The sequence below is a fragment of the Aythya ferina genome (assembly GCF_964211825.1).
Source record: "Aythya ferina genome assembly, chromosome: 2".
In the NCBI taxonomy this organism is placed as follows: Eukaryota; Metazoa; Chordata; class Aves; order Anseriformes; family Anatidae; genus Aythya; species Aythya ferina.
Genome location: NC_140297.1, coordinates 26,218,008 through 26,232,159, shown reverse-complemented (window position 1 = coordinate 26,232,159; position 14,152 = coordinate 26,218,008). Strand labels below are relative to the sequence as shown.

Sequence of the window (14,152 nt, the reverse complement as noted above, 5' to 3'; positions counted from 1 at the left end):
TTTTGAATATCTTTTTTTTTTTTTTTTTTTAATTGGACAGGGTATTTACTTCTACGCTTCCAGTTTTCACTTGACATTGCTGTACATTTTTGAGTTTTCTTTTTTAAATGACCACATTTCAGCATTAATTAAAAAATGCTGCACAAAAGAACATTTGGGGAATGGAAACCATTATAGAAATATAAGATGTTATTATTCTTGCTAGCCATCAGGGAAAGGGACCACATGAAACAGAAGGGGGCAGGTAACCATCAGTTAGCTCAACAGCTCAAATAATCCTGGCATCTACAGGAGGAAGAAAAATAAGATGGAAAATGTAACAAAACAAATTGCTTTTGCGTGTTACATTAGTACAAAGCAGGAGTGAATCCAGCTGATATGTCACTATAAATTGCAGCAAACATTTCTAATCAAATGCTCTACTATGATTACTTTTGGTTGTTTGCAACCGTGTTTAGTTATCTACTAATCCTGAAACATTCTAATGTGGAATAAAACAGAATAAATCTTTATTTAGTTATAGTTATATATTTTTTCAGCAATATTAAACTAATACTTGAATAATACTAACGTTTTTGTTTTCAATGAAGACCTTGTGGTTTTCATGATAAAAAAAGTGAAAAATGTTGTTTACCTTACAGGGATTTGGGTTGGTTTCATATATCAAAATATATCACATACATGTTTCCTATCTGGCCACTAATTCATTTGCTGAACCTGGCGTAGCTGCTTACTTTTGCTGAAAATCCTTGATTAATTTCTTTGCCTTGTTATATTTCTTCTCCAGAGCCTGATACTGGCTTTGCGTCTCCTTGAGGTGCTCATTCACTGTGTGACACAGGGTTTGTGCCTCAATCCAGTAACTCTCTAATTTCATCATCCTCTCCTTATTCTCCTCGATGTTCTGCTGCAGTTGGGTCTTCTCCAGCTCCCACCTCACCTTCTCATTCTCAGCTGCCTGCAGCTGAACAAAACAGTATAGATGCCAGTCAGTACAAAGGTGCAAAGTGCAGCCGAATAGATTAGGATAAATTCAAACAACAGGAATAATGAAAATCACGGATTAACTATAAAAGTAATATGCTAGCAGAGAAAAGAGCATTTCAAGACTAGTACATACACTGATGCATACCTTACTCTTTCTCCTAAAATGAGGTAGAACCTTTGCTCTGTGTTACAGTGCAGCCTCATTGATTCTCTGAGATACACTAACACATTTTAAAACATCAATAGTGGAGTATTTATGTAAACTGCAGGGTTAATCAACCAGCACTGCAAATGAATTTTGCTCTATGTATCTTGCTCAGGAGTCTGAAAGCTTTCATACCCTTTCAGACGATGAGAAACATCATATCTGAAGAGGAATTCCAGATTCTATATTTAAGAACAATTTGAAAAACAATAGAAAAAAAGCCAATTGCATTTAATCTATCTGTTTTTTCCCCCAAATTGGAAATCCTATTGAAATCTTACAATGTTTTTTTTTTTTTCATATCGTAATCTTGCTTAATCTAGAAAGCCAAACAAACGAGGCTGGAAGTAGAATAGAAAATTTAACATCAGGTCATAACCTAGGATTATTTTCTGTTTAAGCAGGCATTGAGTTTTGCATCTAACACTGAAACTAGGCCAGAATTATTATGAGGACAAAGAGAACCTGTTATATTACTCTTGTTTTCTTTAAACTTGCTTACCACATCATAAGGAGCTAATATTAAAAGGAAAACATATCCTTGCTGTTGTAGATTCCTGCCCTTAAAGGTGGTAATTCTGCCAGTCATATCAGCACTGTTTAACTTTCTGATCAGTGTGGTTCCACTGCTATGTCCACTATTTGGCAACAGTGAAGTCCAGTGTTTTTTTCCAAGTGACCTCAAAGAAGCCTGAATATTACTGCTGAGTTTATAATAACCCTTAGTGCCCGTGTAATTTTTTTTTTGTTGTTGTTAATTTTTGTTGTAGTTATGTTTCTTAATTTCCAAAAGCTAGTTGCAAGTTTCAGCATTTGGCACCAAATAATGTTAGGGTTCAGGGTAGGGTATTTTTGCTCCCAGAATTTATGGAAGGAAACCCTGTCTTACACACCCCCGTTTACTTATCAAGACTGCTTCATTTGCTCTTGGCAGTTCTGCTAGCACCACGGACGATGCACACAAAACCAGAATAGGTTGTTTGCAATTTTAGTAGTAACACACACATAAACTAGCCACATTTTCTTTGACTCTATTCAAAACACCATGTAAAGAAAGAAGTCCAACACAAAAAGATGTATTAACCCTAATCTTGCAAATGGATTTGCACAGATGAATGTTTACACCCACGCCATGAAGTCAGTGGGGCTTGGCACAGTCCCAAGGGATTGACCAAGCAGCTCCAATTGTTAGATTGGAACTGGAAAGTAGATGGGAGAAAAGATTTTTGACTTTTTGAACTGAAATAGTACAACAGAAATTGTTATTACAGAAAATAGTTGCATTCAGAATTTGATTTTAACAATACTTAATGCAAATTTGATAAACGCTATGCAAAATGCATGGTGAGTGCAAATGGTTGCTAGAAAGAAACAATCATCTAAAATATTTTTCTGAAGTACAATTTTCTCTTTGTCTTCCTTTATTTCCTTTATAATGTACTCAAACTGAAAAAGAAGGATGTTATTATAAAACCTAATTTTACTCAACAACAGAATTATCAGTTGACTTCCCTTAAAGCTTATCCTAATACAAAAATACAATTTCTTTTTATTGCTATTGCAAATTCAATCTAATAACTAGCAACCAATTGTGAGATGTTTTCTGTTAAGCTGGTAAGAACATCTAGAACATCTATTAAAGAGAACTGCAACAGTAAGAAACAGCTTTTATTTTTTTCCTGTATAAAAAAAAAAATATTTTAAATCTAAAACCTTTAAATATTTTTTAAATGTTGAAAAAAGGAAACTAACATAAACAAGATATCTTAACATCACTAGCAAATAAAAAAATCTATTAATTTAGGCTTGAATATTCAATCCAAATATAATCTAAAAACCTGAGAAAATGCATTAGAATTGTAAAGCTAGAAATCTGCTATTTAGCCATTATGATATTCCTTAAAATGTATGTTTAATTGAAGCTACACAAGTTGGCAGTTTCTCTTAATAGCAGCACTTAAGATTTTACGTGAAACTTTGAATAGAGAATATACAGCAAGACAAGATTTAGCTGAGCCACTGTGTTTCTTAATCTGCCTTTAATAAGGACGTTGATTTCTCCACCCACATAAAGATACATGTCTTCAGATCTGATTTTGCATGAGGAAAAAAATCAGCGTGTATTAACTGCATATTGATTCTTACCTTCGTCTTCAGCTTCTGAATTTCAGCTTCTGTAACTGCATGTTTGATTTGCAACTAAAATTGAAATATAAAATAAACAAGTGAAGTCACAGAGTACTCCAGTATTTTTAAAGCCTGTGCTGCAAGTTGAATACCTTATTACATAGCAGAAGGCCTTGAAGAGTGCTGCAGTGCAGTAGATTGTAAATTAAAATGTCTAGCTTGCAAAATGACTCAGACTGTGCAATCTAATTAAAGATAGGATGCCATCTAACCACTCATAATTTCAAATCAGAACATCCAATCTGTTTAGCAAAACCAAATGTCTTCTGCTTAAAAAAAAAAAAAAAAGAAAAAAGAAAAAAAAAAAAAAGATGTTATCCTGCTGGGCTTTGCTCTCCTCTGATGTGAATATGAAATATGTCCCAGTGCTGTCAGGAAGTCCCTCGATACTGATTAAAGCAGGCATATTACAAAAGAGCAAATACAGGAATAAGTGATTTAACAACTAAGGGAGTCGGAAAACCTTCAGGGGATGACTCCACGTGTTTGCTCCACGCAAGAGAAAAGGTAAATTGATGCTATCCTTCCCCGCCATTAACTTGAGTTACTCTGCTCAAGCTAGCTAATTTCAAGGGAGAGCAGTTACACCAGGAAACAGTAAAAAAACAGGAAACAGCATACAGGCACACAAAATGACTGCAAGTAGATTAACAGCCCTGGCATTGTGCTAAAGGTTGTATTTACATTGCCAAGCACCGTGCCACAATAACAGGGGTTCTGTGCAGGGAAATGGTGGGTGCTGAGGACCTGGCACCCAGCTGCACGCCTTCCAGGGGATTTCTTTTGGATTAACCTACATCAGTCTGCCCCCCCCGAAACATCTTTGAGTTTGGTTTCCCCCCAGAGGATTAATATTTGCCTGTTCCAGGAATACACTGAAGCAGAAGCTGAAGCACAGCTTCCAAAGCTTAACCACAATCCCAACGGCAATGATCATATGTACGCGTGTGTCCGACAGCGGCCTGCACCCAAATCCCCGCTGCTTTGCTGCTTCAGGCACACGATGCTGACAAACTGCTGGCAGGCCCCAAAACCCTACATCTACAGGACAGTTTAATGTGAACCAGTGACTTGTGTGTTGTCGGGTGAGGAGCAAGGGCATGGGCAAAACCCGAATTTAGCTTGAGCTAACACTGCAGGGAAGACAAAACCTTAGTTCATTATTTATGAATACCAGGAATCGTTACAGAAAAGCATGTTTTACACAGTGGTTACTACTCTTACAAGACTAAAGGAAGCCTTTGGGAACAGTTTATGTTGAGCTAGTGGTGCGCATGAGGGACTTGCACTGAATCACAAATTATCACCTCTTATGAAGCAGAGGTTACATTCTCAAAGGCCAGGCTGTTATAAAAAAATAAAAAAATAAAAGAAGGTACAAACAATTCAAAAGAGAAATTCTTTTGGAGAAGAGGAATAATTTTTGAAATAGCAGGAGTTATCACAGAGCTGATCAGTACAACCATCCTTGAGAAAGGCCTAGCTGCTTTTGAAGTTCCATTTTCAGGGCACCTCTTGAACCCTCTTCTTGTGGCAGCGCAGGACACACATCCAGTTTGGTTTGCAAATCAGCCTCAGCTGATTTAGCGGATAAGCCTAGTCCCTGTTGCTGGAACATTACTGAATTTATTATGGGAGGAATAAGGAGGCACTCATGCAACTGGTTCCACCTGAGGAACTGTTCAGGCATCTTCTCCTTCCACCAGTCATCTCTTGGTTACTGTCTCTACAGGAGAATGTGAGCACTTCTAGTCCCTAGGGTTGTCAGCTGTCACTTAAATTGACCTCCCAACTTTGCACTAAAAAGCATTATGAATATTCTGGTGCAAGAGGTTAGTTGCAATTTTTGAGCTCACTCAAGCCAACCTCTGATCTGTAACTTGCAGAGACATTGATAACTATTTCTTCTAATTTTTCAATTTCTGTTGGTAGTGAAAGACAATGACAAAAAATTAGGAAAGAACAATCTCAAAATGTTACGGTGTTTATATAATGCCCAGACCTTTGCTTAGTTCAGGTCATTGAACCTCACATTCAAAACCTCATTGTTTTGGAGTGAGGTAAAATCAGGGGAAGGATGGACGCGACAGACTTTGCCCTTTGCAGAGTTAATAATGAAATCAAAAAGCCAAGACTCAAAGCCTTAGGCTACCTGCTCACAATCCATTCCCATCTCTAAAAATCCCACAAACCAGTAAGCAGCATTTATACAGCTTATTATGACATACAAATAAACTCCAAATTGTTGCATAAATGGCAATCTGCTCAGGTACAGATGGTTTTAACAGTTATTTTTACACTCTCTGTTATTATGTTAAAAAAATGAATACTGAGCACCCAGTTGGATCATTGAATCTGTACATGGTACAGCAGATCCCACTGAGGCAGAAGAAAAAAGACACTTTCCTGTCAAACAGGCAAATGTGTAAGGTGGACAACTAATTATGCCTGCAGAATACATGAGAAATACTAACACATTGTGGGTTAGACTGAATAGTGGGCAAGGTGAAGGATTTGACAAGCAGATTTAGACTCCACAGTTAAAAATATTGAAGCAAGTTTTCTAATAGGAGAACAAATATACTTTATTCCATGTCCTATATAAAGCCAGACAAATCCTTGGCAGATACTATTTTGCATTTTTGTTTCCTAAGTCAACATAAATCTGTGAAGGCTTCATTTTAACAAAAGATATTTTGAATAATTTTTGGCAAATTAATTTTCAAAGATGTCTTAAAAGCTGATTTTCTTCAAAACAATACAACTTTTTTAATATACTGAAAGAGAGTATCTTGAATTCATCTAAGACTGCGAGAGGTAGATTGTAATGAAAAGCTAGTAAATGTTAAATAGCTGGAGTACAATGGGAATGAAAGCACCCAATAGAAACAAATAATACACATAAATCATTTTGTATAATCATGGCATATAATAATGCTATATATATACATGATACATTCTAAATAATTTGCATATAATAATCTCTTTTTCTATAGATTTCATTAAGATGTGTGAAATATAACATCTAATTCTTAATAAGATGTCCCTTCTCCCTACAGATCTTGTCCTTCTTTAACCACCACAGCTAAAATAAAGCTTCCAGCTCTTTCTATAAAAGAAGTTAAGGAAAATCAGTCTCATTTTTTCTGTTGTACAGCCAGGAAAACAAGACACGCCAAAGTAGGGTGATTCACCCAGGAATGCCCACCTCTATTCTGACTTCCATTCCAAAAGCAAAGTATTTTCAAAGTATTTGAGCATATTTTTCTTTGCAAATACTGAATTCAACTAATTAGGTCAAACTATTATGTTTAAAGATTATGTCCAACCTACTTGTTTAATACTTTCATTAATCTCCACAGTAAGAACAGAAAAGAACAGTTATTCCTTAAATACAATTCCAGAAAACACTGTGTGGGCTTGTGCAGTGTGATCATGAACAAGTCCTCTAGTGTTGAAGAAATTCAGGGCAAATACCAAGAAAAATACATGCACTCACTCTGCAAGAGCCAACAAAACGCAGCTGTGTACTGTTAAATACAATCAGCAAAACAAAAGTGGCATGCTCCTACCAGTGATAACTGTGTGGGTTAGTGAAAAAGAGTCCACTCTTATGCAGGAACATTTAATGTTTTCTTCTCAGGCTCTTATCCGCACTTAATCTGGAGGATTCCAGAGTCCCTTAGTCCAAATTTAATCCCTTACATCTGCATTTTAAGGCCATTAAGCCAGACAGGTCTACAGATAGCTGCATATCAGTTTGGACATGTTCAAGTACCTCAGTAGCCCAAGTTGATGGAAAATGTTTTCAAGCATAGCTGTACAGGTAAATTATTCAAAGCTCAGTGTCTTGTCCATCACAGCACCTCTGCTTTCCATAGCCTTGTTGCACTGGCACGGTCAGAATGGCAGCATCTTACCACCACATTGAGAAAATCATTATGCACGATGCAAAGTATTAGAAAATGAAGTCAACTGTCCTGCTAATTTGCATAACAGCCTGGACTTCAAAGTATGGAGTGAGAAAATTATCAGATAACTAAACTAAAAAGCTTTCAGGAAACAATGATGTAAAAACAGTAAGTGTCCAGAAGGTAAAGAGAACAACACCAGAAAAAGGAAAGTCTGGTTGCTCAGTGACTGATTACTTTTTACATATTACTCTCACTGGAGACGAGTAACAATATACATTACACTTCTATAAAACACTGGTTTTGAGTGGAAGGAAAGGAAGAAGAGAGGACAGGGGAAGAAGAACAAAAAGTGAGCCTCTCTCTTTTCAAACTTCTGTCTGGGCCCAGCTAGCTTATGCTGCCCAAATCTCCTATGACATTCTGGTTCCTTACAGCATTTTCATTGCATTTAGAAAGAAAGATGATCTTTACTGTCATTTATTGTCTTTATTACTCTGGGTTTGGAGAAATCCACCTGTTCCATGTCTGTTTGCATCAGAGTTCAGGAAAGTTCAGCAATAAACCACATTAAAAGCACAACCTAAAATGAGGAAGAAATGTTTCTCAGAACTTTGGTATGCTACACGAGCTCAGTGACTGTGATAAACATCATTGATAAAAGCTTCCGTTAGTGCCAGTGGATGCTACACAAACTCTACAACCACAGAGGTTTGGTAAAATGCCAACTTGAAGCAGGTCTGCTTCCGCTGTATAGCATCTTTTTAAACACATAACTAAGTATATAATACTGCATACACTGATGAGTGCTGCATAATGATGCAAGAACTATGCAGAGTGCTGCATTTTCACTGAAATTTAATATTCATTATTTGATTTTCATGATCACTTTTGATTGGAATCGTACCAGAAAAAAAAAAAAAAAAGGAAAGAAAAAAGAAAGAATAAAAAAGCAACCTGCTGGTAATGAATTAACTTACACTTTGTCTTCTTGGTCAAAAAATGCAAATTAAGTGCTGAAGTAGAATAACTTTTTGTTCTGAAAATTAAATTATAAATTATCCTCCATCAACACAACAGTCCTTGAAAACTGATGTTAAAAAAAAAATCAGAAAAACAGTTCTTTCTACTTCTTTTAAGCAGAACTTTTACAGCCCTTCAACAGCACCAGCTACACAAACAGCTAGAAATCAATTCTAGTATTTAAGAGAAATAACAAGCACAGGGCAATGGGATTGCTAGAAATCTAATTCCAGTAAGACATTTCAGAAATATTTTCTGATCTATAACTTACCTCTTTGAACTTGTGAGCTAGCTTGCTTGTGTCCACATCACTGGGGGAGAACATGTCATCATTTTCTGGAAGATCAAACACTTCGATAGCCATGTCACCTCCTGGAAGGACAGGTCCCATGTCTTCATCTTCTTCATCTGTAGCATATTCCCCTGTCTTAATTTTATAGCATTTAAGAAATTCTAGTTATCATCTTATTAGGCAGACTATTTAAAGACTAATAAAGCTAGCGGGCAAATACAGCATACTGAATACAAGAAAGGTTATATTTTTATTTAGATATAATGCAAGCAGTTACAAATTCTATCAGATAAACTATAATTCCACAGTAGTATTTCAGAACATTAAGAGAGAGGAGAAAAGCATATCTTAAGCACTACACATTTCTAGGGGCCAGTTACTGGTTATACAGTTTTCATCCTTTTACAGATGAAGCTTTCTTTTCCATAGAAAGACCTCTCCCAATTCATTTCAAACTTAACAAGGAATCTTTTCCAAACAGAAATGGAAGCCAAATAGGATGGATAAGATTTTCACTGGCCTTTTTAAAGCCATTTGGAGGTAGAAATTCTCCAGTGATATTCCACACTGAATTTGAAAATCCATTGGTTTGTTCTTTATAAACAAATTCATGATATGAAAGTGACACCCACACAAAAAGACAACAGCAGAAAAAAGAAACCAAGTGTCAGAGACAAGTTTAGAGACAAGTTAAAGTTTACAGAATTTTCACTCTGAGTAAGGAGCTGCTTTAGGTAGCTTTAAACAGGAAATGGGGGTGCCTCTTGGGCTAGTAAACCACAAGATGTGAACAATTTGCTGACAAAACTCTAAAAAAATCATAACCCATAATCAGTATCTCCAGATTAGACAAAAACAGTAATATTGAAGAGAAAATCTTGCAATATTAAAACCCAAGTTGCCTAGACAATCTTTCACACATACACCTGTACTCATCTCTTCCTGTACCCGATGTGGCTGGATACCTCTCTGCGGCAGCAGGGCTCCCTCTGTAAGCTGCAGTACATTGCATACGAATCATAAATACTCTGCTGCCTATGCAAGTGTGTACAAACATATTATAAAGCAAACGCTTCCTTCAGGGCTACATCTGGATTTATAAAGCACGGGAATAAATAAGCACATGGAAAAGGAAGGGTGGGAGAAACGGTGCAGTCCTTCATAGGTTAATGGAGTAATGCTTATAACACTGAGGTTTCGACAGAATTACACAAGTGTTTCTTCATGCCCTTTTGGCTCCTGATGTGAAGGTAAATAAAAAATAGTATCAGAACTGTATTCCCAGTAGTGCTCAAATTATTGATTAGTGCCATTTTTGTCAAAACAACTCTTCAAGAGGCAAGAAGTCAGATGTCCGAACAGTTCAAATCTCAACTTCCTACCTTCCCAGCTGTCATTTAAGCTTCTGTCTCTGTCATTTAAAAACTCGTGCATGCAAGCACAATGAGTGTAAATGTGTAAGTTTTAAAAAAAACAACAAACACAAAGCACACGGAAAATACAGAATGATTTGGTAAAGTAAGTGTTAAAAGAACTGCCATAAAGAAGGCAAACCACCAACATGTATGACCCAGCTGTACTTTAAGTATGTCACTGATAAAGCAAGCAATTTTTTAGGAGAGTTATCTCAGTCTGTATACATAAGTGGATATATATTCTGCAACTGAATATACACTAACCATTTATTTTATGCATTGTACGTGCACTAAGAATCTTCCTCTTAACCCCGCCCCGCCCCCCCAAAAATGGCTATACGCAGTTTCTGTCTAAACAAAATTATACAACTAACTTTCCTTGCTTTTTCCAGGAACATGCAACACCACCTTCACGTACTACCAGGGAGGCAAGAAGCCTCTAAAGAACTCTAAAGAACTCTAAAATCTCAATGAGATTTCTATTAAATGAGTTACTGTGGGTACAAAATACTAGCTAAACTCATGTACTGTCAATTTTGCAGTCACTGTCTCTGAAAAGTGTCTAAGGTGATATGCAACTATCATTTCTCCATGAAAACAAACAAACAACAAAGCACCTTGGCTGGTCCATTTGCAGTGGTGAGGAAATATCTGAAGCATGCAAAGAGGAGGCATCTTGGCTCAGCTCTGTGTGCTTTTTAAAGCAATATATTAATTTCATGCAAAATGCATTTTTAGTAAAAGAATAAAAAAAATGAGTTTAGTTAAAAATGATGTCTCCAGAGACTTAAACTAAAAAGAAATATTTCACAGAAAAAGAAGAAAAGAACATTTAAAATGGACTAAGTTATACTGGGGAAAAAAATCAAGAACAGGCAATATTCTACTGGTCTCAGGAGCCCCAGTGTTTGGGGAGGGACATCAGGCACATTAGAATGAGCACAAAGGAAAATCTTGCTGTACAGACTGAGTGTTGATGGGCACAGTCATTTTTGCTCCAATTAATACAAAAAGTAGTAATCAAAGCCAAACTCTGCAATTTGGTGGAGTAAACAAGACAGTGGGATGAAACAAACACATTAGAGAGCACAGAAATAAATGGGACTTCTGCTCTTGTCTTCAAACGATGTTCCCATCTTACAATCACATGAAGCACAAATAACAGGTTCAAAAGAAGTGATGTGTGCTTTACAGAAATAGAAGTTGTAAACTACAAAAAACATACTTTCCCTAAACGAATTCTCGCTTTTACCTGACATGAACCTACTAACAGGTTGTTCAGACCCACTGCCAGTAAGCTAGAATAAGAAATTTAGTGTTTTACAAAAGCAGACAGACAGACAAAAGTTATTTAACTCAAAAATAACAAAGGGAACAGCAACTGCTTGACGTTCCTCACAATTCATTTTGGTTTTGTAGTTGACAACAATATTCGTTGTACAGTAGCTAATGAAAACCCATGTGCTCTTTAAACAAAACCTTGGTCTCTTTAGTCTCCACAGGTGAGCAAAATTCATCCATGGAAAACAGGTGAGCAGAGGTCTATTTATTGTTTCAAAAGTACATAGGCCTCAAGGTTTCCCCATCTGCAGGAGTAGCTTCTGCTCCTAGCCATCTAATTTTGCTATACACTGTCACAGCAAGCAGCATGAAATCATCTTTATGAACATGAACTGCGTTTCCCACTTTAAAGAGGAAAATACATTATTCACATTGTTTAACTATGTTGTAAATTCTTGAAACAGGCCAAGCCCCCACAAGCACAAAGGAGCAGCAGCACCAGCCAAGAAAAGGCAGACAGACCTTCCCAAATCACCATAACAAAGGGTGCATCAAGCTAAATGTTGCATTGTAACTCCACGCAGTCAGGGAATGCCATTTGAAGAACTATAAAAATAGCTCGAACCCATCTCTTCATTTGATATTTCTGAGAGTTTACACTAAATTCTTTCAGAAGAGCTATATAATGCTACTGTATCAATCATTGCTTTTACAGAAGTAATTCATATTAATGATGGAAAAATTGCACTCTGAGAGGCCTTGTCTCACAGAAGTATTCTTTACATTTTAAGACATTTAAGCACACTGTACCATTCTTCTTTTTGCCTGTTTTGTGATATTCTCCAATGGTTTTAATGTTGTTTTCCTCTCAGAATATCTTGATAAATAAGAATTAAAAATGAAAAAGTACTCAAATGACTATTAGTGTCGTTCAAATACATAAAGATGTTGTTTCAAAGATGCCCTACAACCACTTGTCCATGGCCAGAGTGAACAGGATTTGTCAATATGATAATAATTTCAATTCCTGCATCACTTCAGGGCAGCAGGTCATCTGCTTCATGTGACTTTTGTCTTTCCGTGTTGAACACAAAGAAGATGGTTTCAGGTTCAAACTAAAATTCCATGAAATGTCATAATTTGACTACAGCATGCCCAGAACACTGTGTTAACACAGCAAAGTCAAGAGGTTTCAGTCAAGGATACAGATTTGGGTTTTATTTAGCAGGCTAGCTAGGTGATACAATGACAGTGCCTATTTGAAAGCCTTCAGGTCTTGTTTTTTGACAGGATACAACAAATTAGAATGATGTGGGATTTTAGGAAGCCAGAGGAACTGGTGATGAGTAAAGTTTGCAGCAGGCTACCTAGCAGCAGCACCTGAAATGCCATACTGTCCAATATTTGAGCTATCAGCAGCTCAGAGCGAAATGACATTTACTGCACGTACTGCTAGCACTGCCAGACCTAAGTAGTACATGAAAAATTACAGATACTGCTGGTTCTGCTTCGCTCATAGGAACATACCAACAAATTGTGAGCTGCTGCACATTTATCCTGCTTGCCTTTGCATGGATCCCACTATGCATACCTTTTTTTTTTTTTTTTGAAAGTGTTTGTCACTTCTGCCCAAGTTCTTGTGTTTCTGTGCAAAGACATGAATGACGCAGCATTTGAAAGCATCTTACAAGCTGTGACAATGTGCAAATCATTGTAGTAACAGATTCTCAAGTATATGCAGGACACTTCAGGGTTCGCACTACTTTTACAGTAAATGATGCTTCTTTGAGAAACACAGTGTTAGCATGAATCTTCCCCACCAAATAACGGACATGCAACATTCCTGCAAGGTGAATGAGAAATTACAGCAGGCAAACAAATATCTAATTCAGCACATGACTGAAATCCAATGCATGCTGGCTGACAGAAGTCAAAATTTTCTCAGCATTGCTGCTATATTACGTAACTATGATCCTTCCAGAATAATTAGATGAAGCTTGGGTTACAATGAAGACTATTAACCCTCAAACCAGAAGAATGCCAGCCAGCTGGTGACACAGCAGAATACCAGGACCTGAACGTGCCTGGAACATGCTATCTTCCTGTGATTTGGTCAGCTCACAACTTTAAAAAACACAGTCATGTGTAGCGACTCTAGGACTCAAACCCAGATTGCTGATTTCCTGCTCAGGAAACCTGATAAAATTTTGCTGTCTTTGAGGCTCAGAATTTGACAGCTGCAATGGAGGGTTGATAATGATCATTTTTTGTGTATTTATGTAGTGGTGTCGTTGGATATCCATGTCACCACATTTTAAGAACTGTATGAAAATGAATGGGATGGTTTCATAGCTCTGAGACTGAGCAACTCTTGTATAATTCTTTGTCATCTCAGCATGTCACATCTTACACTGGCAATCCACATTTTCCTGAGCTTCATACAGTCAGAATCACTATCGCCGTGAGCAGATAGACTTGAAAGTGTAAGTTTTTTGGTACATTTGTGGATGCATATTCATTCAGATAGTAGAAACTGGTATTTTCTTGCACCAAAGATGCCTTGCATACCAGAGCCAAAAAATGCAAGGCAGTGGAGTCTGACATACAGCCCCATTTGCCATAGCAGAGTAAGGTAAGATCAAGTACTGATGTTCATATTTTACAGTAAATAGAGCAGAAGTGTTTGTGGTGACCAAAAATGTCTTTGTACTGTGTTTAATGTGCATTAGAGCACATTACTACTTCCAATGTGACAATTGCCTGGTTGCAAATTATATAAGTTTACTTGCAAGGCACAGTCAGGTGACAAAAAAATAAACCACACTGAGGACTGCTGCAGGTTCCCAATACA

At 36.9% G+C, this 14,152-nt stretch overlaps 1 protein-coding gene across 7 annotated transcripts in view; it reads right to left on the bottom strand.

Moving 5' to 3' along the window:
• Positions 1-14,152, bottom strand: part of PPP1R9A (protein phosphatase 1 regulatory subunit 9A) — a 149,211-nt gene that overhangs the window by 29,000 nt on the left and 106,059 nt on the right. For all 7 annotated transcript variants that reach the window (XM_084507788.1, XM_084507787.1, XM_084507791.1 and 4 more), the window contains exons 7-9: positions 8,585-8,740; positions 3,338-3,391; positions 735-964 (exon numbers count right to left, since the gene is read on the bottom strand). In XM_084507788.1, coding sequence (XP_084363914.1) covers positions 735-964; positions 3,338-3,391; positions 8,585-8,740 — 440 coding nt within the window. The remainder of the gene's footprint in view (positions 1-734; positions 965-3,337; positions 3,392-8,584; positions 8,741-14,152) is intronic.